Source organism: Canis lupus, chromosome 9 (genome assembly GCF_011100685.1).
Source record: "Canis lupus familiaris isolate Mischka breed German Shepherd chromosome 9, alternate assembly UU_Cfam_GSD_1.0, whole genome shotgun sequence".
NCBI lineage: Eukaryota > Metazoa > Chordata > Mammalia > Carnivora > Canidae > Canis > Canis lupus.
The window spans coordinates 18,066,525-18,090,830 of record NC_049230.1 but is presented as its reverse complement, the minus strand read 5'-3'; the positions used below and the strand labels follow the sequence as shown (position 1 = coordinate 18,090,830).

The following is a 24,306-nucleotide window of genomic DNA, read 5'->3' as shown; positions in this document are numbered from 1 at the left end:
GCCAGCACGTGAGGGATGGAGCAGCCAGAGGACAAGGAGCCTGGGACCGGGCTCAGATCATGAAAAGTGGGTAGAATTCAGAAGGCAGTGGGCCAGTGCAGGTTTTGAAGACTGTGCCTGCACCTCGGCACTGTTCTGCCATCGGGGCCAGAGTCCCTGGGAGTGCTGTTTCTCTTCCCGGGGCCCCGGGCCAGCAGGTGCCACACACAGTAACTGCCCATTCTGTGTTTCACAAAGCGGGCTTTGTGCAGCCCAGCCCTGGATCAGCTTGGTGTTGGGGGGCCAGGGAATGGCGAATGGCGGGAGGCAGCTGGCAGGGCCGTATGCAAGAGAGAGACAGAGTATGGGGACAGGGGGATTAGCACCTGTTCCGGGGTTCTGGGAGAGTTCTCTGGGAGGACAGAGCAATTGTCCTGGGTGGGGAAAGGTGGTTAGGACGGGGGGTGCCCAAGGCCCAGCCCAGTGCCCTGAGCTCAGAGCCACGCTGTGATGGGCAGCCTTGGGCAGGCTGAGGGCCAGAGACTCTCCCTCGGCAGCTCCTTCACTGCACCTCATCGGCCTCTTCCCCCAGTCTTGGAGCTCAGGGCAGCCCTGAAGCTTGGGGCTGGGGTCCGGAGGGGAGCAAGACTCCAGAGTTCTGTGGTTAGCACGCACAGCAAGCGGCCCAAAGTGCCCGGCAACCCTCCCTGGCGGTCCCTGCGGAGAATCACCCTTTGGACAGAAGACCTCTGGCGCCCCCTATTGTCAATTGCGCTCCAACAACCCCAATGCCTCCCCAATCCGGCTCGGACACATCTAGGGCTAGTTCCAGAGGCGGGGAGCCCCGCAGGGATGGAAGTCTGACTTGCGATATTTACCTGGACTCCAGCAGCTTCCTAACTGGTCTTCCTCCCTCCGTCTTCCACCGGCAGCTGGGAGACCTCTTTAAATATACTACTTAGCAATAACAAGCCATGAACTATTGATACCCAGGAGGACTTGAATGGATCTCAAAGGCATTACACCAAGCCCAAAAAGCCAATCTCGAAAGATTGCATAATTTATGATTCCATCTATATAGCGTTCTTGAAATGACATAATTATAGAGATTGAGAGCTGACAGGGCTGTCAGGCATTAGGGAAGGGGAGGGAGGGGTGTGGCTCAGAAGGCGCAGTGTGAGGGATATCTTTTAAGGTGATGGAGCAATTTGAGATCTTGTGGTGGTGGTTATATGAATCTTCACATGTGATAAGATGTCTGGAGTTATACACAAAGACATACAACAAAAGGAGTGCACATAAGAAATGATGAAATCTTATGGTGCTAATCCCATGATTAATCGTTCGGTGCTAATCACTTTCCTGGTTTCCATAGGCTACAGTTACTGAGTTGCCACCACTGGGGGAAGCGAGGCGATGGGCACAAGGGACCTGTCTGTGCTATTTGTGTAACTTCTTGTGAGTCAGTAATTCTTTCAAAATAAAAAGTTTATGAGAAGAAGAAGAAGAGTTCCTGGCCTTATCATCCACCTGGCTCATTTACTCAGGGGCAGCCAGTGACCCGTGGAGGATAAAGTCCATGAAAGGAAATCTGTCAACTCTTTGAATGAACCAAGCCTTCCTCTGAGGCTGGCGACAGAAGAATGTCCCGTCTTAGAAGATACCGAGGCTGGGCCTTAGAGCCAGGATTCTAATTCTACCCGGTAGGGCTGCACTTGTTGTCCCAGTGGGTCCCCTCCTGTACTGGCCAGAGGGGGGGCGCTGTCTCCTCCTCCTCCACCTCTTCCTCCTCCTCCTCCTCCTCCTTCTTCTCCTTCTCCTTCTTTCTCCTTCTCCTTCTCCTTCTTCTTTCTTCTTCTTCTTCCTCCTCTTCCTCCAGCTCCTCCTCCTCCTCCTTCTGATGCTGCGGCCCCAAAATGGACAAAGGACCCTTCCCTTGGCTCTGCTGAGACTCAGGCTGAAGTCATGAAGAAACACTGCTCTGGACCTCTGGGAAACAAAAGGGGCCCAGTGCCATGTGCTGTCCTGCCTACCAGGTCTTCTGGCTGCACCTGGAGGCACTCAGAACACTTCTGCTTATGGCTTCCACTGGCCTCACCACCGAGGCTGGCTTACCCCAGGACCCAGGACCATCCTCAGGCCTGAGGAATGAAGACTAGCAGTGCTTCACAAGTGTTTCCTGTACCGGCTTCTGGGCTATGTTTATTGCACACATCTCATTTTATAATCATAAGAAGTCTCTGAGGTAAGCCATGAATGCCTTAACTTTACAGATAAGTCCACTGAGACGAACAACTTGCCCAAGATCACTTGATAGAAAATGGCAGAGCTAGGGTTTGAACTCTGACTGTCTGCCTTTTTACATAGTGCCTCATCGACAATTATTTATTGAACACTTGTCTGGTACTGGGCACTTTGTCAGCTGCTAGGCTTACAAAGGTGAGCATAGAAAAATGAAACTGAGGTTTATAGTATCACAGAGGGCAGACAGCAATACATAATCAGGGTCTGTGGTTGTAAAATGATAAGCTAAGATAAGAGAAGCATGTGGGTCTCAATGTATAACACAGGAAGCTGACCTAACTGGATATTCAGAAGAGATGTCTGAGGAAAGGTTACCTGAGCAAAATGCAATAAGATGACTAAAGCAAAGGGAAGAAGAGAACTGCAGAGTGGGTACAGCACATGCAAAGGTCCTGGGGCAGGAGGGATCATGAAACACTTCAGAAACTAATGGGAGGTTAGTGTAGTTGCAGTGCAGAAACCAGGAAAGCAAGTAAGACACAGGCCAAGCAAGTGTTTACTGAGTGTTTATTCTGGGAGACTCATTCTCAGAACCTCAAAAGTAGTCCCTCCTGTAATCTTTACAATTGTGCTATGAGGTTGTTACTGCTGCCGGCATCCCCGTTTTCCAGATGAGAAGACAGGGACACAGAGGAATAAGTCAATTATTCAGAAGCATCTACCAGGGGTTTTGTGGACTTAGATTTGAATCCAGATAGTTTGGCTCCAGAGCTAACCACTAAGCAGTACGGCTCCATGAAGGGGAAGCTGAGAAGAACACAGGGGACAAAACAGGCAGAGGCCTGGAGGCCATGTTAAAACTCGTGGTCTTTTCCTAAGATGAGCCAAATGCTTTTTAAGCGAGGTGATAATATAATCAGGTTTGTATTTTTATTTATCCTTTCATTTAAAAATTATTTATTTATTTATTTATTTATTTATTAAGATTTGTATTTTTTAAAAGATTTTATTTATTTATTCATGAGACGCGCACACACGCACACACACACACACACACACACACAGGCAGGCAGGCAGAGACACAGGCAGAGGGAGAAGCAGGCTCCATGCAGGGAGCCCAACGTGGGACTGTGGGACTGTGGGACTGTGGGACTGTGGGACTGTGGGACTCAATCCTGGGTCTCCAGAATCACGCCCTGGGCTGAAGGCGGTGCTAAACCGCTGAGCCACCGGGGCTGCCCAAGGTTTGTATTTTTAAATGAGTGTGGGTGGGGTGAGGGGGGAAAGAGGATGTGGGGAGGGGAGGGGCTGGGAGGTACTGCAGGGGTCCAGGCAGGAGATGTGAGCCTCTGAGATGAGTGGGCCCCAGTTGGAGAGATGTGGGTGGAAGTGAGAGGTAGAATGGACAGGATGTAGGCATAGATCCGGTGTGGAGGGTGGAGAGAGGGGGACAGAGAGGGAGAGGGCCTTACTCCCAGGTTTCTGACTTACCCAGCTTGGAGGATAACACAGCCATTTCCTGGGACAGGAAGGGCTAGGTTCGGGGAAGATCATGAATCCAGCCTGAGGACCATCCCAGGCAGGTGTCAGGTTGTCAGGCAGACACAGCGGCCTGAAGCTTCTAGGAGCAGATAGGCCTGGTGCTACCCATGAGTGAGTCACCGATGCCCTGGGTGTGGATAGTATCACCCAGGGAGGGAGTACAGAGAGCGAGGGGTGGCTGGGCCCAAGGACACTGACCTTTCCAGCTGGGAGGAAGAGAATGAGAAGCTGTGGCTGGAGTGGGAGGACCACCAGGAGAACGTGGTGGTGCGCAAGCCAAGAGGAAGAGGATGTTTCCAAGGAGGGGGTGGTCAGATGGGGTGTTCCTGAGGGGACAACTAATATGTCCAGCAGTTATCGATGTGGGGTCATGGGTGAGTTTTGAGGGAAATTCAGGAGTCTGATGGTGTGTGTGGGTCAAGGAATAAGGAGAGGACAGAGCTCGCTGGATGCTGTAGTGGGTGCCCTGGGCACTTATTTTCCCTAACAGGTCCCACCTGAGGGGCTCTCTAGGACATGCCTTGGGCTGAAGAGAGTCTTTTTGCCCAAATTCAAGGGCTCTCCCCTAGCCCTCCAAGGAGGTCTCTGGATGATAAAGGCAGTTTAAAGGTCTGCCCCCCTAGCCACAGTGTGGGACAACGCTGAGGCTAGCCCAGCTCTAGAGCTACCCGTGGGCTCAGTGGAGGCCTGAGATGGGCCTGCATTTGGGTCAGTTCCCCTCAGCTGGATCCTGCGCACCCCCCCCCCCCCTGCCACACCAGGTGTGGTCCTGAGAGCACTCCCTCCATGAACTTCCCACATGCTTCTCTCTACTTCCTGGGGAGTTCTGCCTGAGACAGCAGTTCAGTGAGGAGGAGAGAAAGGTGGCCATGGTGGCAGATACTTTCCAGAAATGGGAAAAGATTAGCAGAGATGTCTGCTCTGAGGTACCAGGGGCAGGGAAGCAAGGGAGGATGTGGTGGGGGAGCTGCGATCTTGGCTGGTGGGATGCTGAGGGTTTCCATTATTTCTGTGAGGTAGAGGTGAGGTCATCAGGAGGATAAGAGGGAGTGGGAGAGGGAGAGGGAGAGGCAGGCAGGGCCGGAGGTTTGAGGAGAATGAATCCCTGAAACAGTGGTTGCGGAAAACGGGAGAGAACAGAAACACGCGTGGCTGATGAGAATGTAAAATGGTGTGGCCACCATAGAAGACTCTAGTTCGGCAGTTCATCACGAATTTAAGCACAGAGTGACCATCTGACCCAGCAATTCCACTAGCAGGAATGTACCCCAGGGGATTAAAACATATGTGGATGGGCTGAATGTTTGTGGTCTCCCAGATTCATATGTTGAAGCCCTAACTCCAATGTGGTGACCCTGGGAGGTAGGGCCCACAAGGATGGGATTCCTGTCCTTATAGAAGAGACAGTCAGGCGTCAGAGTCTTGGTTTCGGCTCAGGGTCCTGGGATGGTGGTCTGAGATGGGCTCCCTGCTCAGCGGGGAGTCTGCTGGAGAGTCTCCCTCTGCTCCTCCCCCCTCGCTCAATGCACGCTCTTTCTAAAATAAATAAGTCTAAAAAAAAAAAAAAAAAAAAAAGAAGAGGAAGAAATGAGCTCTCTCTTTCAGCCAGAAGGCAGCCTGTCTGCAGGCCAGGAAGACAGCCTGCACCAGAGCCCCACCACGCTGGTGGCCTGATCTGGGACTTCCAGCCCCAGGACTGTGAGAAATGATTTCTGTTGTTTAGGGTGCCCAGTCTATGGCATTTTGTGTTGGAAGCTGGGACAGTGTGTCCACATAAAACCTCGTACATAAATAGTCACAGCAACATTATGCATAATAGTAAAAAAATAGGAATAAGCCAAATGTTCATCAATGAATGAATGAAGAGAGAAATGTGTGTCTCCATACGATGGGGTTTACTTGGCTGTAAAGAGAACGGTGAAGATGTGCTGGCCTACAGCCTTGTGAGGAAGAGCTGGAGGTAGAAGCACACTTATAGTGCGGGGAGGCCAGTGTGCTGAGAGCTGGGGGGGTGGTGGTGAGCTGAGAGCAGCGAGGAGGAGGAGGAGGAGGAGGAGGAGGAGGAGGAGGAGGAGTGGGGGGAGGAGGAGGAAGAGGGGGAGCAGGAGGGTGGGGGAAGAGGGGGAGGAGAAGTCAGCAGGTGAAAGGGAGGAAGGCAGGGTGAGTGGCAGCCCTGGGCATTGAGGCGGGGACAGCGTGGCTGGGAGCTATAGGCAGGGGCACAGCTGGTGTGCAAAGAGGTGGGAGACGGGCTGGAATGGCCTTGGAAGCTACAGTCAGATGGCTGCTGGGTGGAGGATGAAAAGGGAAAGAGAGGAGCCCATTCAGAGGCCACCGTGTCACCCAGGTGAGAGACTGAGGGGGATGGGAGGCAGATCAGGGAATAGTTAGGAAAGGATGGTGGCTGCCTGGCTATGGGGGAGGGGGAAGGAGACTCTGGTAAACCTCTGTGCCTGGGAACAGGGAGATAGGCTGGTTTCAGGGTATTGTGGGCAGGTTGCACTCAGGGTGTCTGGCAGCCATCCAGGCAGAGATGTCCTGTAAGCTGGAGGCCACTTGCACCTGGAACTCCGGAGAGTGGTCCTGGCTGGTAAGAGATTTAGGTGACCCATGCGTAGTCCTGCTGCCTGGGTCCCCAGGATGGAATGGGTGAGGGCCCTTAGGGAGGGTGGAGGGGAAAGGGCAACAGGCTGAGGCCGCCACCCAGAGGGCATCACCATTTACAGGGTGGGCGAAGACCCATGATGCTACAGGCAAAGGAAGAGCGTGTCACGGCAGGACAAGAGTCACGTGTCCACTTGCGTGAGGTTTGGGAATGTCCGCCAGACTTCACGACCAGGCGGGCACTGGTGACCTTTGCTACGGTGGCTTTAGGGGCAGATGCCAGGCTGCAGGAGGGTCTGGAGCATCTGCTGAGAGGGGGCAGGCTTGGGGACAGGGCCCTCTGCGACAGCCCTTATCAGCTGCGGCATTTATTTTTAGGTCTATTCCCCAACCAGCTGGTGCTTCACGAGGGCAGATGCTATTTTTACATCTTTGTGTTTCCACACAAAAGCCAATTTGTTCCGAACATAGTCAGTGAGCACCAACGGTGCTCCTTGAGCACTGCGCTCGGTCTTGATCTATGGCTGAGCCCACACTTCCGGTGGCCCTGACTGCAAATGAAGCTCTGGGCACGCTCTGCCACCCATCTGCCCTGTGACTTCCGGTGAGTTATGACATCATCTCTTGCAGTGTTTCCTCATTGGCAGTGGCTGATTTCTGAAACTGGTGACAAATCATGATGATTCTGGGACTTCTTTGGCTGCTGCTGCATTGTTTGCTGACCAAGGCGTTGGCAGGGTCAGAAGCCTGGGGTGGGGTGAGGATCAGACGGGGGAGCTGACACTTCCCAAGACCTCCCTTCCCAAGGGTCCTCCTGCCAGCTGTCCTGCCACAGGTCCCCATTCACCGTGGCCCACAAGGCCCCGCACACCCTGTCCCCTGCCAGCCTCTCTGGCCTCACCTCACACCCACGCTCACTGCTTGTGTGGGTTCTTTTCAGATTTTGTTCTCTCCTCGAGCCTTCCTGCCGCAGAGCCTTTGAACATGCTGTTCCCTCTGACTAGATACCTTTCTCTTAGTTCCTCACCTTGAGGACTCCTCTTCATTCTTTAGTGCTGGGCTCAAATGGGGCTTCCGCAGAAGCATCTCAGGTTCCTGAGGAACAGTGACCTCCGAGTGGCATACCTTCAGAGCACCCTGTGCTTTTTCGTAGCTTTTGGAGGGTGTGAGGGCTCCTTGCCCTGCTGTGAGTCCCCGCTTTAGAAGGCTCTACTCTTGACCTTCTCTGTCTGCCTCTCCCCACAGGCTCCTTGGAGCCTGGGCCCTTCCCTTTGGACCATACCCCTAACATGCAAGACCCCAGAATTCCCTGCTCCAATGGCCCCAGGCCCCTTCCCTTAAGGATGGATCATGTGGGGTGGCCACGGGGCAGCAAGTGGCAGGGGGTGTGGCAGTTTGTGCTAGTGGACGGGACTGTCCACATATGTGCATGTGGACCTCCCTTGGGCCAGGATAGCTCTGAGGGTGGCCAGCCACAGGGGGCAGGCTGACAGCAGAGCCAGATCTTATGCCAACCTACCCACATATAGGATTCAGAAGAATCAAAGAAGTTTAGTCTTCTAGGTCATTATGAAAGTATATTTGTCAGAGTAGGAGAATAGAACATATTTTATTTAACAGTTATAACTTGATTTGTAACTTTACAGTATTGCAATGTATGGTGTGAGGCTTCCATTTGTACTCTTGTCCCGGCCCTGCTGGCATTTGCGGTGGGCTTGGGCCTACCACCAACCGCAGGCTCTACCAGTGAGGCTGCACTCGCAGTACCCCTACCCCAGAGCACTGAGCCTGGCACAGAAGAGCAGATAATAAATATTGGCTGTGAGAAACAAATGAGATGATCCAAGTGAAATGCTTGGCAGGGTGCAAATGTCAATAAATATTAGCTATTATTGTTTGTTGAACAGACCAACAGTTTGTGGGGCAGGTGGGCCAAAACCCAGAAACTGAAGGGGTTTGTGCCTGAGGAGAGAAAGGGCATAGCTGCTCCTTCCTTCTTCCAGCCCTGTAGGCCTCTCCCAGCTCCTGAGGGTAAGGTGGGCACCGGGCAGGTAGCCTGACAGCAGAGATGCTGAGAGCTGGGGGCTCCTGCTACTTGCCCACCCGGCAGAGCAGAAGAGCTGGGCAGGTTTCCTGTCTGCCTCCAGCATCTCCCCAGGCCCCGACAGAACCCATTTGCCTTAGTTTCTTTTGCTCTGCCTGTGAGCACATGATGGGGTGTGGAGGGGTGCGGGGGGGGGGGGGGGGGAGGTAGCTGAAAGAGCTGAGGTGGCCTTCCCGAGGCTGTGCTGTGCTGTGAGAGGAGCCTGTGAGGCAGTCAGGTGGCCCACAGGACCCCGAACAAGTCACTTTGCCGCTGCCACACCCTCTTCACTTGTCAAATGTGACTGCGTGTGGAAATGGTGCATGTCTCGTAGCCAGTGTGAGGGACACAGTTAATATGAACAGCCGGTGCACAGAACACAAGTGGGTCAGGGAGGGCAGAGGCCTGCCCAGAACAGGAAAGCAGGTGAAAACCGTCCACCATCAGCCACTGAGGGTGTCAAGCAGGAGTCTGGCCCCGAGACAAGGCAGGGCAGCAGGGGAGCTGTAGGCCGCTGTCCCAGGGCTGACACCGGGGACTGGGGAGGGGCGGAGGAGGGGAGGCAGGCCTGAAAAAGCCAAGAAGCCCCTCACCCAAGGCCTCCTCCTCCAATAGAACGATCCCGAAAAACAAACTCTCACCCCAACACATTCTCACACGCACACAGCAGGTGTCGCTGTAATAAAGAACAGAACCCAAGTAAGCTCCGAAATAGGACAGGCCGAGGGTGGGGGTGGGAGTGGGGGTGGGGGTGGGGGCGGGGAAATCACATTTTGCAAACGCCCACCAGGGGTCTCCATACTGCACCAAGGGGCGCAGATTACACTTCCGCCTGCGGACCTGTGGGAGGCCGAGGGCCTCACCGGTGAATCTGGCCAAGCGGCCTCCAACCATCCAGCTTCTAAGGCAGGACCACTGTCGCTGCCCTCAGTCCCAGGTCTGCAGCGCCAGCCCCGAGGGTGGGGATAGGGGCCCGCGGTCAGTGCGGCGGGAAAATGTCTGAGCACCGCTGCAGGATGAGTTCCACCACCTGGTTCTGGAACACCATGGTCATGGGCATGCTGGTCTCCTCGGTCTCGGGCCGCAGCAGCGTGGGCCCGAACACTATGGCCACGCTCTGCACGGACATGCGGTTCTGATTGCCGTGGTCGATCACCCTGCAGAGGGGAGACGAGTGAGGGTGGGGGTCAGGGCCCAGAGCTGGAGGGGGCTTTGGCGGGTGTGTGTGTGGGGCGCCGCCAGTACCCGCCTCCCCATTCCCGCGGCTGGCTCTCAGGCTCACCTGCACAGGTGCTGGAAGAGCAGCCGCAGCGTGTCGTGGTTGGGGGCGGGCAGCGAGCGCACCAGGTCCCGCACACACCGGCAGCGCTGGGCCTGGTCCTGCAGCTCTGGGGAAGGGAGGGTCGGCTCGGCGAGGGGAACTGAGAGGCTGCAACCCGGTGGGGGGAGAGGGGTCCGCCCAGGGGGTGGCCGCTGCTGGCCGGCCCTGTCCTAACCCCCTCCCCCTCCCCCCCAGGCGCTCACTGATGGCAGCGATGAACTGGCGGAAGTGCGAGAAGGGGAAGAGGGGCTCCGGCAGCTCTCGAAAGAAGAGCTTCAGGGCTCCGGTGATCACGTGCACGTCCTCCCAGCGCCCGTCGTCCAGGTCCAGGCGCTCATCTGCGGCAAAGGGGGGAAAGGGGGTGGGAAGAGGTGGTCAGCGCCCCCTTGGTGCCTTCAGGCCCTGGGCTTAGCGGCGGGAGCCGGGCCTCACCGTGGTCCACCTTATAGCGCAGCTTCTGGATGGTGGCCAGGTTTCCACTGATGCGGTACAGGCCGTCGATGTCCAGCCCTGGGGCAGAGGGAGGCGCTGACCTCGGGCTCGGTGGGGGTGGGTCCAAAGCTCCCGCGGAGATTCCCACTCAGGGGCTCCCGTTCTCCCGCACCCCCACCGCCGCCCCCGCGCCCACCCGGGGAGGTGTCCAGGCGCCGCGCGTACCCCGAGCCTCCACCGTGCGGATGCACTGCTGCACGAAGCGCGGCACGGAGCTCCTCTCGCGCTCACACAGCGCGGCCAGCGGGCAGCCGAACACCTGGTCTGGGGGAGAGGCTGGTCAGCGCCGCCCCGCCCCGGGCCCCCGGCGCCGCGCTCCGGCTCCCTCCGATACCTTTGATGTAGCCCTTCTCCCGCAGCGACTGCAGCGTGGGCCGCTTCAGCAGGAACTTGCGGAGCCTGTGCCGGACCTTGCTCAGGTCGCCCTCCGCGGCGGCTGCGCCTGGGCCAGGGCAATGCGGGACTGAGTCACTCGCCCGCGCCGGGTCAACCCCCGGGTGCCCCGCCCCGTCGCCCCCAAGAGATGCCCTCCACCCCGCCCCCGCCCCCATTGCCCCCAGGAGATGACCCCCGCCCCCCCCCCCACCCCGTGCACACCTGCACCCAACCGCGCCTCGTCCTCCCGCCAGCTTCCCAGGCGCTCGCTGGACCCGAAGTCCGCGCCGCTGCTCTGGCTCTCCTCCTCCGGGGGCAGGTCTGCGGACTGGAATCACACGGACTCAGAGAGGCAGGGCCCCTGGCCTGCCAGGGTCCTTCTAGGATGGGGCGAGGGGCCCCACGTGTCCTCCCGGCCGGCCTGGCGAATCCCAGGCAGAGTTCACGATTCCCTCCTCCAGTTAACTCCCCTGACCTCCACCAACGGACCTCAGGATGTTCACCGCCCCCAGCGGCACGGAGCCCTTCAGGTGAACACCGTCACCCTGTTCTCTCCCACTCTTTGTTATCCCGGTCCTCCTGGCCCATGTATTCCTAGCTCCTCTGTACACACTCCCTAGGTCAGCATTCCTCAATATGTGGCTCCTAGCTCTGAACTTACAGTTCCACCTGAGGCCTCAGCACTGCCAACAACAGCATCAGCATCACCACCGGAGATCTGGATTCCTACCTCTAGTAATACAGCCAAATTCTGTACTCAGTGTTGGCTCCTAGGGAATTGAGGGTCAAGAAGCCCCAGGCTGTTTCCAGGTGAACAGCTGTCAGAGGGAGCCTGTCCCATCTCTATTGTGGATATTTTGAACCTAAAAAATGGTAGACTCTTTGATTTTTACCTTCTGGTTTTAGCCTGTCATTCTAGCCTGAAACTCCTGCTCAGGTATTTCCTTTTCTTCCTGCCTCCCTTGAAATGGGACATACCTCTAGGATGTGCCCCCCAGCCGGACCTGGAGAGTCCTTCTGCAGGGCCAACCCCACAGGCTGGATTTGCATACTTAAGACTATTTCTTCAGCAGCCCATCTGCCATAAGCCGTAAGTATACGCCAGTAAGTGGAGCCTCATCTGCAAGGAGGGCCACTTACACTCTGATGTCCCATCCACAGTGGGCACAGCTGCTCTGCATAATGGCTGACCAGCCCATCCCCCCACCAGCCCTGGAGGCCCCAGGCTCTGCTTACCACCTCCTGGATGCCCTCACTAATGGCCTTGTGCCAGGTGCTGATGATGGCCTCGGAGTCGTGCTGGATCAAGTACTCTGAGCCATCTCGGCTCTGCAGCTGGAGAGACACAAGTCACTCAGTAATCTTTGATTCCCTGGGTCTGCCCTGGGGCCAGGCCTCAGTGGTGGGCGGTGGGCGTGGGGGGAGCTACAGAAATGGTGGAGATGATCTGTCCTTGTCCCTCAGGAATGGAGAGCATAATAGAGCAAGGGCTTCACCCCAGGTCAAGGCATTCTGCATCATTAAAAGCAATAAGTGACAGCATATCTGTTACAGATTGCAAATTGAGGACCTCTTAAAACATAATCAGTTCATATCTGAAAGTTTTGTACAGAAGGAAAAGCTATATAGCCACCTATAGTTATAGCTTTGGGAGGACTAAAACTGAAGTTTTCTGTGGCTCTGAAGTGACTAGGAAGACTCGCTGGGAAAATCTGCAAGGCCCAACTAACCTGGCCATGATAGACAATGTGGGACTCTTTTTTTTTTTTTTTAAGATTTTATTTATTTATTTGAGATAGGGATGGAGGAAGATAGATAGCATGAGAGGGGGTAGGGAGAGGAGGAGGAGCAGAGGGAGAGGGAGGAGCAAGCACTCCACTGAGCATGGAGCCCGACTTGGAACTTGATCCCAGGGCCCTGGGACCATGACCTGAGCCAAAGTCAGATGTGTAACCGACTGAGCCACCCAGATGCCCCTGTGAGGCTCCTAAGAAAAATCCTAGAGGTGCCTGCAGGCCACTGCCTGAGTGAAGGGAGGATGGCCACCTGCCAGCCAGGAAGCAGGGGGCTCCTCCATTTCCATTCAAGACTTTCAGCCTTTCCAACATCTTGAGTAGCTTCCAAGAGTACCATCTGCCTTCTGGTTCTTGCCAGAAAACACAACGTATAAGCATTTACTCAGAATCGTTCTCCAAAGGCAAGACAAAGAGATGACATTTATAGAGCAGTGGCCGAAGGATGTCCCTCTAGGTCAGGGAAGGGACACGCCTAGCAAAAGTGATGTCCATCTTCAATCTGACACCTGTGACAACCATTGCTAATGGATCACAGCACTTGACCCTGCTGGGCCTGGATAAGGCTCCAGACTTACTGATCAGAGCAGCTCATGAGACCAAACTGGTTTTCCAGCCCTGCTCTGTGGATAAGCTGGTTCTAGAACTGAAGGAAGCTTGGTGAATCTTCACAAAACTACCCTTTCAAGCGCATTGTGGAATTGCTTTTTCTGAGACGAATTGACTGGTTATGCCGTTGAAGCAGCTCCGAGGGTCCCTTACTAAACTAGACTGGAGCTGTACATAAAAATTGCTTCAAGAGCTAAGGGTTAGGAAAAGCTTTGGTTTTGCTCAGAATTTGGCAAAGTCCCTCCTCCAGCCCCATAATAAGAGCCATGTAACTGATCCCCCTTCTCTTTTCACTTTGGGTACCAGGAAAGCTGAACAATTTTTTTTCAGCAACAACCCAGCATCTGTACATCATCTGCCCCCAATCCCTGTCCACGCTGCTTGCTGGAACTTGTGCCTCGTCCTGGCTTCTCATTCTTAAACAGCTTACCTTATGTTTTTGTTGTTGTTGTTGTTGTGAGCTTCCCCCGAACTTCTGGGGACTGAGGTGATGGTAATTTAAAACAAGACAACACGTGGAGAGTGGAGGGTGGTGGCACCAGGAGGGTCCTGGTTGGGATTCCACCTGGCCCCTGTATTCCTGCTAAGGGAGCCTGGGAAACTAGGGACCTAGCTTCTTCACTGAGAACCCAGTCCAGTTGGAAGCTGGGTTCTGACCGGCCAGAGCAGGTATCCAACCTGTCAAAGTGAGTAGCAGGGGGACAGGGGGTCTCCTGTCTAGGATGAGGGCTGCCCTGCCAGACACTACTCCTCACTACCCTCCAAGGCCAAGAACTAGTAAACTGGGTTCCTGGAGAGGGAACTGCAGATCCATGATGCCAGAAACACTGTGGACAGATCCCCAAGGTGGGCACAACTTTGGCTTTCAGTCCTGAGAATTCCAGTCCCACTTTCCCCAGGTTCCCCTTCTTGGGGCTGGCCTAGTGAGGACCTCAAGCTACCAGTAAGCCCCCTCTCCTCCCAACCCATACCACTCACCTCCAGCACATTCTTCCTGCTAGATTTCTCTTTGGGGGCCCAGGAGAGAGAGGCCCCCCTCAACTCCACTGTGTACTCAGGGGTAGAGAGCTTGGGAGGCTGCCTCTGTGGGAGAAGCATTGGGGGAAGCAGAGTTACAGGGAGCCCGCAGTTCAGACAGGCCTGCCACAGCCCCTGCCTCCAATCCACCAGGCTCCCTTGGCTCAAGGGCCAGAATGGGGAAGGGGCACCCAAGGGTTCCTGGAACCCAGCGGTCCTGGGCTCGCAGGTCCTTTGCTGCCTGCCCACCCAGGAGAGGAAAAGGGAAAGGCACAGCCCTTGTCCCGGGGAGCAGGGGCCCCAGTCCCCAGTCCGCCTGCCTCCCAGGCTGGAGTGGCCACCCTCAAGGACCGCTCCCCATGCCCAGGGTGGCTGGAAGCGCTTGTCATGGGCTGAATCCACTGTCATCACCCCCTGCCAAGGCCCGGCTCCCTTGTCACTCATGATCCACTATTGCAGACCTAGCCTCTGACAAGCCAGATCAAGTAAAGAGCTACACGAGTCAGGAGCAGATGGGGCTGGAGGTGGGGGGCAGGCAGTGTCCCTACCCTGGGAGCCTGGGCCTTACCAGGCCGCCTGCAGCTGAGGCCTTCGAGTCCTTGAAGAATGTCAGGACGCCACCCTCCAGCACCGTCCAGGAGGCACTCCAGTGCTTCTTCCTAGGTGGAGGTAGGGAAGTGGGGGGGTGGGGGGCTGGGCTTGCATTTGGCCCTGAGCTGAGGCCCCCTTCCACCCCCAGGAGCAGGGCACAGAGCTTAAGAACACAGCTCAACTTGGGCCATCCAACGGTGAGGGCTGGACTCCCAATTCTAACACTTGGTAGCCAAGGGACCCTGGGCAAGTTACTATCTCTAGGTGCCTCAGTGTCCTCATGCGACTTCTTAGCAAGCTGCTATAAGGATTAACAAGAGCCGGGAGGGGCTCGGTAAATGTCATCGTTAAGGCCCACTCTGCCGTGGTCTGGGTGCAGCCGCCTCTTACCGGAGCCGCTTCCCCTTGTCCACCGTCTTGGTGCGATGAAGCACACCGGCCTTGTCCAGAGTCTTGATCTTAGAAAGCCAAGGGGAAAGAGGAGGCAGTTAAGGGGCTGGGCCACAAGGGGGCAGAGGCTAGTCTCCTCCACAGCCAGCAACTCCTTACAGGCTGGGCCTGAGTCACCACTGAACCCTCCTTGCCGCTGGTGCAGGTGGGGTGCCAGTTCTCAGCCCAGGAGGAGAGATTTTCTCCCAGTTCCCAACCTCACGCATCCCTGGGGGGTGGGGGATGACCCAGACCCAGGCCCAGGCTAGTCGCTGGGGCCTGTGGGGGAGACATGCCCAAGTCTGTCCCGGCCCCCACAGCCTTCAGGAAGCCCCTGTGTCTTCTGTGGGGGTCCTGCCAAGGCCTACGAGCTCCTTCCCTTACCTTCTCCTCAGGGGGGCTGGCCTGGGCTGGGGTCTCACTGTCCTGGTTGGATCTGCAGATGCTTCGAGGGGCAGGGACAGGAACCTGAGGAGAGAGAGACGTCATCTATAATCCCCTCCTCTCTCCCCAAGGCTCTCCCTATCCCAGCTGGTTACCTGGGGCAGCTCCCACTGAACTGAGGTGTCTTCTGGGTTGTAGAAGTAGGGCTTCCCATGTTGGTCCTCCAACCGCACCCACTGTGGGAAGAAGGATGGTCAGGGCTCTCAGCCCACCTCATGGGAGGCAGGCAAAGTTTCCCCCTGTACCAGAGCCCAATTCAGCCCCAAGGAGTTTGGAGGGTCAGGTGCAGGCTACCGGCCCAGGAGCTGCGGTTTATGGTGTTAAGGGGAACTACTGGAACTACTAGTGAGGACGAGGTGGAGGAGTGACCGGGGGGCTGTCCGGGCACATCTGCCCGCTGCCCATACCTGCTCTTGGGTGTAGTGGTTGGTGTAGAGTGTCTGGCCCTCGGGGCTCACATGGCAAGACCAGCCCGGGGGCGCGGCCAACGGAGAGGTGGGCCGAGGCTCACTCAAAGAGCCCACGGGGGAGTAGTCCTCCTCGGGGTAACTGGTCAGCGACTCGGGGTAGTCCGTTTCAGGGGTAGGGGGCTGCAAGGAGCAGGAGACAGAGTCAGACGCTCTCCGAGCCAGTAGGGACCCTGGGCCCTGCCCTTTCATACCAGGCCACGCCCCTCTATAGCAGTCCAGGGGACTGCGGGGTGCAGGAGGCGGGGCCTGAGGCCTGAGTCACCCCGCACCCCCCGCACCCCTCCCCCCCCCCGCCCCGCGCCTCACCCTCATTCCCGGGGGGCGGGGGCAGGAGGCGGGGTCTGAGGCCTCAGTCACCCCGCCCCCCCTCCAACCCCCCCCCCCGGCCCGGCCCCGCCCCTCTCCCTCATTCCCGGGGGGCGGGGGCAGGAGGCGGGGTCCGAGGCCTCAGTCACCCCGCCCCCCCGGCCAGGCCCCGCCCCTCACCCTCATTCCCGGGGAGGGGCAGGAGGCGGGGTCCGAGGCCTCAGTCACCCCGCCCCCCCCAACCCTTCCCCGGCCCCGCCCCTCTCCCTCATTCCCGGGGGGCGGGGGCAGGAGGCGGGGTCCGAGGCCTCAGTCACCCCGCCCCCCCCCGCCAGGCCCCGCCCCTCACCCTCATTCCCGGGGCGGGGCAGGAGGCGGGGCCTGAAGCCTCAGTCACTCCGCCCACCCGGGCCAGGCCCCGCCCCCTCACCCTGCACTCCCCGGGGTCCAGTGGGCTCAGGCCTGGCTGCATGTCCTCCAGCGCGTCCTCCAGCGCGTCCTCGGGCTCGTCCTCGGGCTCGTCCTCGGGCTCGTCCTCGGGCTCGTCCTCCGGCTCGTCCTCCCAGACGGCCTCGCCCGTCAGCGGGTTGTAGAAGAACACCCTGCGGCTCTCCTCATCCCAATACTGGCCCCAGTCTGTCTCGAGGCTCTCGCGGCTGCCCACCGAGGCCGGAGAGGTGGCTGGGCTGGCGGCGCCCTCAGAGGCCTCGAAGGGCGACTCCCAGGTGGTCACGCCCGTGTCTGGGTTGTAGTAGTAGCGGCGCCCGCTGCCCGCGTCCCTGTGCGTCTCCCATGCGGGGGGGCGGGGGACCGAGGCGGTGCCGGGTGACGTGGGCAGGGGCTGCCTCTCGACGTTCTCGTACACGGGCTCCGGGGGGTCGTCCACCTGTGGGAGCAGGAAGGAGGCGTGACCGTCAGGGCAGCTCCGGGGTCGCCCAGTCCCGACCCAGCCACTTCCCACCTGGGCGACCTTGGGCAAGTTGGAGTACCCCCTGCTTCAGTCCCGCCGCTGCACAATGTCTGCCCTGCCCGCTCCGGAAATTGTAGTGAAGAGAGAATGAGGAAATATTCGTGAAGGGGCATTGTCAAATATGAAATGTCTCAGATGCGTAGGGCACTTACATTATTTATTAGCAATAATAAAATATCGATATCTTGAGTTCTCCCAGCTGCGCCCTCACTGTGCACTCCAGGGGGCCAATCAGAGGTTGGGCAGGAATAGAGACATGGCCTGGGCCCCATTCCTTTTCCTCCCCATTCAGGTCACAGAGGGGCAGGGCCCTGCTGCACTCTACAGCCCCCACCCCTCCTTCCTTCCTGTCCCTGAAATCTCTGGGACTGGAATCCGTACCACCTCTGATCTGGGACTGAAACTTCCTGAATGTGGTTTTTGCAGACCTCAGGATCAACTGCAGAGAAGGGAGAGAGGCAAGCCAGATGGGAGGAAGGAAGGAGGAGCTAGGAAAGAGGAGCCCCTCGTGCCCTCCAAAGGAAAGCGAGGTGGGCTGGAGGGTCCGGCCACACACAACATACCTCTGGTCATGCTCAACACCCCACTGCTCCTTGCGGCCTGCGGGGCAAAGTCTACGCCTTTAACAGGGCACCGGAGGGGCCTGTCGCCTCTCTGTCTACTTTATTTCCTGCCATTCCTGGCCCCCTGCCTTGAACTTTATGCTCTAGTAGCCTGGGGCTGCTGGAGGCTCCACCCTCCCTGCTGTATATCTTTTATGGGCCTGGATCCTTCAGAGTGCCTAGGCCCATCCCCACCCCTTTTTTCACCTGGCCCACTCCAATTCCTTCTTCAGGACTCAGCTCAGGTGTCAGGGTCAAGACCTTTCCTGAGATTCCTCTGGCCTGCCCACCATCGCCTAGCACCCTCAGCTGGCCAGAGGGATAGATAAGGACACTCTTAAACCCCAGGCAGCAGAAGAGCACCAGAAGATTAAGACTGTTTCTAGGATGATCTAATGCTACGGGGGAAATGCAGACTTCGACATGGGGAGCAAGTATATAGTTTCAAATCTGTGTTTTTAGAAACCCTCCAAAATGCTAACAGAGATAGTTATCTCCTCTGGGCAGTATAGTTATGGGGATGGGGTATTTATTTATTTATTTATTCTTTAAACTTTTCTCAAAATTTTGTACAATCACCCTCCCCCCCGCCCCGCCTTTTTTAATCACAGAACTGCCTGTGATGCCTTCACTAAGCTGTAAACTTCCCAAGAGGGGAAGCCGGTCATGTCAAGGTGGCATCTCCCTGGGCCTTAGGAAGGCGCCTAAAAACACACTCGTTTGTCCCACAAAGATTCACCTGTCCGGTGCACGCACTGTTCTAGGCACTGGGGAACGCAGCAGTGAACAAAGGGACCCACATCCCTACTGGGCAGCCTGTGTAAATGGTCAGGGAGCAGGGAGGGAGATGAGCAGGGTGAGAAGTGAAATGCACAGCACAGCACGTTGTCCGTGGTAGTTACTGCTAGCAGGAGACAAAGTGTCAGAAAAGCAGTGGTACAGTTTTAGATCATCAGGGGCAGGTCCCAGGCATGGAGGGAACAGGAGGAGCTGGATACACCAGATCCTCACTCCTCTCCCTCACCCTGCAAGCGCTTGTGTGGCTGAGACAGAACCCCCCACCCCACTTCTCCTTTCTCTCTGTCCACCGCAGCCATCCCATATTCCACCCACACCGGCCCATGGACCCTCCCGCAAACACAAAGCCACCTCCTATCTCTGCACCTTTGCTCCAGTGGGTCCTTCAGCCTGGAACTCTCTGCTCTCATACCTGCCTACCCAGATCCTGCTCCTCTGCTGGTGCTCTGCTCCAAGCCTCCGGGAGAGGCCTTCTCCCTCAGGAGAGACGTCTGGCGCACGGACATGCTGTTCATCCCTCTGTTCGGGCCCGGCAGCATTCCGCCTTGGGTTGTCCACTCATCTGCCTACCTCCTCTGACCCCAAAGGCGGGGTTTTGTTTTTGAGCAGGGGACCCAGGATGATGTACTTGACCCCAGTTGCCCTCTAGCTGCTGGCCCAATGCCCTGAAGCACACATCCAATCCACCAAAAGTACTTATTGCTTGAGTACAAAAGCCAATTCCAAGCCACATTTCAGCAGCAAACAACAAACAAACACACCTGACACCACAGGAGACTCAAGTTAGCTTTGGACAAGGACTTCCTGGGAGTGGGGGTTCAGCACAGGAGTCTCTTTGGGAGACCAGGATGGAGGCAGTGGACAGAGGAAGGTGGGTGACCAGACACATCTCCCACCTGCCCCAGCTGGACCTGCTGAGGCAGGCACCTTCCCCTCCTTGGGACAGGGGCTGGGAGGTCATGTGGGGCATAGATGAGCTGAGGAAGGAGCCAGGCTCTATGGAGCGGGGATTTCCACCTGCAGGCTGCTAGTCTTGGCTGTGAGTCCATGGGGAGTCCCAGGCTGGCCAGGGTGATGGGGATCTCACACGAAGTAGCCCTAGTGGGTACAGAGGTGAGACCTAGGAGCTGGATGTTTAGGCTCTCAGCATGAGGGGGCTGTCAGAGGAAGAGAAGATGCAGAATCGCACTGTGGGGCTCCAGGCTGCAGACCAGAGGCCAAATGGGGGCAGGGCAGGGCCCCTGGGAGGGGCTGCCCCAGAGACACAGGCTGCTTCAGGAGGTAGGAAGGGGCTTTCACTGGACGTGAGCAGGCAAAGTCCAACCCCCTGTCAGTGATGCTACAGCCCTGTGGTGGGAGCTGGACCACACGCAGCGGCCCTGAGGCCCCTTCAAACTCTAGAACTTTCTCCCTGTAGAGCCCCTCCAGTGCTAGGATAAAGCCAGGATCAGACTGGAAGCCAGGCAGGGCCAGTCCCCCTGTGCCCTCTGGCCTTCAAGGGGAAGCTCGTGCAGGTTAGAGCAGGGTCTGCCACCCTGCCCACGACTCCTGGAGGTCCAGGCAACACCCAGTGACAGCCCATCAGTGGGGCCCTGACTAGGCACCAACAGCTCTCGGGGCCCAGATCCCAATCACAACAGAGACACGGGGGACAACAGTAGGAAAGGGGAAGTGGTCTCCTACCTCAGCGGCAAGAGGGGCTCTGGCTCTCACCACGCCCAGCTGCCCAGCCCCGCAGCCCTCCCCTTGCCCACAAGCAGGTGGCAGGCCTGCCTCTGCCCCTGCGCTGATCACCATCTCTCAGGGTCCCCCTGCAGCCCCTCCCAGGCAGGCGAAGGCCTTGGCAAAGGGAAGAGGAAAGCAGGGAGGAGTCCCCGAAGTCTGAGAGATGTCCTGCTCCGGAAGCTCCGCTCAGCCAGCCCCTGAGAGGGCCAGAGAACAGAGGCCCACTAGTGGCACCTTGATCCAGAGCCCTCGGCCGTCCCCACCAGAGGCTGAGCTTGCCCCCAAATGCCACGGCCCCCTACCTGTCCCCGCAGGGCCTGACTCCGCCTCCTGGTCAGCCTGGCAATCATGTCCACCATCCTGTCCCCTCAGAGCTGCTGGGACGAAGCCCTGGGCAGGCTTTAGGGGTGGAGCCAAGGGGCACAACCCCAGGGCTGGCACAAGGCAACAAGGAAACAAGAAGTGGCTTTGAGATGGCGGGAGGCTGAGCCTCCAGCCCATTTCCTGTCAGGGCTGCGGAAGTGCTGCCTGAGACAGAGGCTGCCTGCTGTGGGGGGAGGGGGGTGGGGTGAAGTGGGGGGGGTCTTAGGTCGGGGGTGTTTCTATGTGTCCAGGGAAGCGCCGGCCTTCCTACTCCATACTCTGATCACCGGCAAGGTCTGAATCCCAGGGCAGATACAGCCAGGGAGCAGGATGGCGCCAAACCGAGGTTGGGGGAGGGGAGGCCAGACAGCTGGGAGAGGGCAGAGGGGGCAGTTGGGTGCTGGGGCCCCAGGCTGGCGTAGACAGGACATGGAGTGGCCCTCAACTCCCCCAGTGCCCAGGGCGATGGGGAAGAGGAAGCTTGTGTGTGGGGTGCCGGGGCGGGGGCGCAACGTGTCAAAGAGGAAGGGGTCTGGGCAGCTGTGGCATCAGACGGAGTCAGTGTCTGGAGTTCTGCAGCCTCACAGAGGACAGGAGGGATTCTGACCACACCACAGTCCACTCGCCTGACTGCCTGAGCCTGTCCCCTCCCGGTTCGCTCTCCAAGATGCACGCATGCACCCTCGCCTGGGTGTCTAATACGTGCACAAGTATGCCTGCGTCCCCACTCTCTAAGGACCCGGAGAAGGGGACAGGGACTAGCCTCTCCACAACCCCACAACCAAGAGCTTCCCCTGGGCCTGTTCTCTCTCCTGCTTCAGGCTCTGACCCCACCTTCCACCAGGATCCCAGACCCATTGTCTCCTGCTCTTCCATTCCAGTAACCCTCCTGTCCCCAGCCCTGGTCTTACTTCCTCCCCTGCCCATGCCCCCCAGACCACTCCTTCCCTGCACCCACTGTGGGCCCAGGGCAGGGACACCCAAGGAGAGCCAGGCGTGGTGTAGATTTGGAGTGTGGGCCCTTTGGGCAGACCGCATCCAGAACAAGCCAGGGATTCATGCCCTACTCTGCCCTCCAAGCTCCTGTATTGCTCCCCTCCCATCCCAGGTGGGACTCAGAAGCCTGGAACACTGAGGGCAGAGAGGCCTGGGGTCCTCCCACTTGTCACACACATGACACATCCCACTGCCCCCGCCCTGGGGGACATGGGCCACATGCAAAATAGGTCACCAGGAGAGATGGAGCCAGGCCCAGAAGATGGGAAAGGCCGGAAACTCTGAGCTGGCAGCAGGCAGGAGCTGGGGAAGGAGAGAGAGGACATGGGTGTGGGGACCTGAGCCCTTAGCACTGCCCCGCTGGAGAACTAGGGAGCAGGGTCTTCCTGTGGCAGGAACCAAGAGTGACAGTACAGGAGACTGGGACCACCGAAAAGGCAGCCCACGTGCTGTTCCTCCTCTGTAAGAAGCTGGGCCCCCCAGGCCTGGGGTCTTCCCAGGGGGCTCTGGCCCCCCACCACAGGGGCTGAGCCAAACCCACACAGCTCTGGCCTGCTCTTCTTGGTCAAGGAGCTTGGTTCCTCAGGCTTCCAGTCTAGGCTTCCCCTCAGCAAGAGGAGGTGTGACCACAGCAGCTCCCCAGTGGTGTCCTCCTCCCTCAACCGCATCTTCACGCCTGGCCTGGCCCTCTAGAGGCACACGGTGGAGGAGGGGACAGAACAAGCCGGCTGCTCTGTCCTCACCCCTTCTCCCCAAAACCCTCACAGGAGGCTTGTGGCAACCAGAAAAATCCTATCAGCTCTCTGAAGCCAGAGGCAAAAGAAATGCCTGCAAACCAGTGACTGGAGCCCAGAGACTGGCTCAGGGGGGCTGCCGCGGGGTCGGGACCTCCTTTGCTGACTTCAGTGCCTCCAGAGCTGAGCGGAGGGAGAGTGGAGGATGGGTTGTGATCTTTGCCTCAGGGAGCCTTGCAGGGTGCCCAGAGCTGGCGTCCTTCCCTTCCCTGAGCACGCCATCTCCAGGACGGAGTCCGGGCCTCACTGTACCCACCCCCAGCCCTGAGCCACAAGTCCACTGATGTGCAGTGGGGGAACTGGGGGTCCCCTCAGAACGGAGGGAACCACGCCTGGAGCTGTCCCCAGAGTCTGGTGTAACAGGTTTGGGCCGGGGCTCAGACCCCTCGTTTTGTACTAAAGCCCAGGTGAGGCTCAGTGTAACCTTACTGCTCGGCCTGTAGCCTGCGAAGACGAACACAGTAGCCCGAGGTCAGGTTCCTCTGTGGGGCTTAGAGCAGAGGCATCATCATTTGATTAAAGGGGGGCGGGGAGAATGACGCAGGATTCAGAGAAATGGCTTCTTGTGTCGCTGGTGCCCTAGCTTCTCCCTGGGCAGCCCCTTGAATCTCTGCGCCTCTGTTTCTTTATCCATAGAATGGTGCTGTCATTCTCTCCCCGCTCCCAGGGCTGGCTTCTGTGGAGGCGTCAAGCCGCCCCCGGGATCCTACACCCTACACTCTACACTCAGGGACGTGGGAAAGAAAGCGGGGTGACACTTCCGTTTTTTTGGTTCTGGGTTTCGATTGAGTGCCCTCGGCTCTGGACTCTGCCCTCAGCCTCTTGGTGACCTCATGGGACTGTGTGCTCGGCCTGCTCCTCAGGGTAGGTGGGGTAGGGGGTGGAGCCCCTTTGCCACTCACATGCTCTGTGCTCTGGATAAGGCTGGCTGACGCCCAGGAGGAATCAGAAACCGTCTGTCAAGGAAACTGCTGGCTGGCAAAGGCTGTCATCGTGAGCCAACCGAGGGAGAGAGATGTGACAGGGGCCTGTCCCTCCAAATGTGTCTGCACCTGTACCCACCGCATCTCCTCACTTCCCCACTGGAGGGACCAGGTTCCCCCGTCCAAGAGGGCCTCCCGAATATGGGCCCCTGAGGATCCCACTGCCTCTTGCTCAGAAGCTGCCTCTCCACAAACCTCTCACTAACCCTCCCACTTGATGGCTGCAGGCCCTTTGGCGTGGCAACAAATTCCAGGTCTCTCCATCTTAAAAAGAAAATGTGTGCTCCTGGACCCAGCTCATCCTGCCTCCTTTCCGGAGCCCACCTGTTGAAGGTGTGTGTGTGTGTCTGCCGTCCTGCTTCTGACGTCCAGCCCACTGCCCGGGGGTCCTACAACTCCTTTGATGACAGCAGTGGTCCTTGGAGGGTCTGACTCTCCTCAGGACTTAGTCCTTACAGGCCTCTCCCTCCTCACCCTCTGGTGCCTCCTGGGCTGTGAGCCATGCTCCTCTTCCTCCGCTTAACTCCTTGATACTGGGTCTCCCATTTGCTTCTCACTCTCCTGTCCCGGGGAAGCCCAGCCGGATCTGTTAGCTTAACTACCTGCAAGACCATCTCCAGGAGCAAAAACCTGAGTGGAGTCCTGGGGGTCCTTGGTACACCCTACAAGCTGCATATCCCAGAAACCAAGTTCACCTTCCTCCTCTCCTCCTTCCCATCTTGGCATCATCTTGTTTTTGTTTTTTTCTTTTTTTTTAAGATTTTATTTATTCACGA

General features: G+C 57.6%; 1 protein-coding gene and 2 long non-coding RNA genes across 3 annotated transcripts in view; 2 read left to right on the top strand and 1 right to left on the bottom strand.

Annotated features, from left to right (window-relative positions):
* The first annotated feature begins 5,977 nt into the window (after positions 1-5,977).
* On the top strand, positions 5,978-10,769 carry LOC119876636. Its single transcript, XR_005364340.1, has 3 exons — positions 5,978-6,112; positions 6,748-6,973; positions 9,969-10,769. It is a non-coding gene; the product is annotated as an uncharacterized LOC119876636 (long non-coding RNA).
* Positions 8,714-24,306, bottom strand: part of ARHGAP27 (Rho GTPase activating protein 27) — an 80,454-nt gene continuing 64,861 nt past the window's right edge. The window contains 15 exon segments of the mRNA XM_038547031.1: positions 8,714-9,609; positions 9,735-9,840; positions 9,977-10,111; positions 10,206-10,283; positions 10,431-10,529; positions 10,600-10,707; positions 10,863-10,968; positions 11,877-11,975; positions 14,021-14,125; positions 14,628-14,718; positions 15,041-15,108; positions 15,464-15,547; positions 15,619-15,699; positions 15,931-16,113; positions 16,730-17,185. Of these exon segments, the coding sequence (XP_038402959.1) occupies positions 9,432-9,609; positions 9,735-9,840; positions 9,977-10,111; positions 10,206-10,283; positions 10,431-10,529; positions 10,600-10,707; positions 10,863-10,968; positions 11,877-11,975; positions 14,021-14,125; positions 14,628-14,718; positions 15,041-15,108; positions 15,464-15,547; positions 15,619-15,699; positions 15,931-16,113; positions 16,730-17,185 (1,977 nt within the window). The 3' untranslated portion in view covers positions 8,714-9,431.
* On the top strand, positions 10,847-13,476 carry LOC119876637. The gene is made up of 2 exons (XR_005364341.1): positions 10,847-11,170; positions 11,261-13,476. It is a non-coding gene; the product is annotated as an uncharacterized LOC119876637 (long non-coding RNA).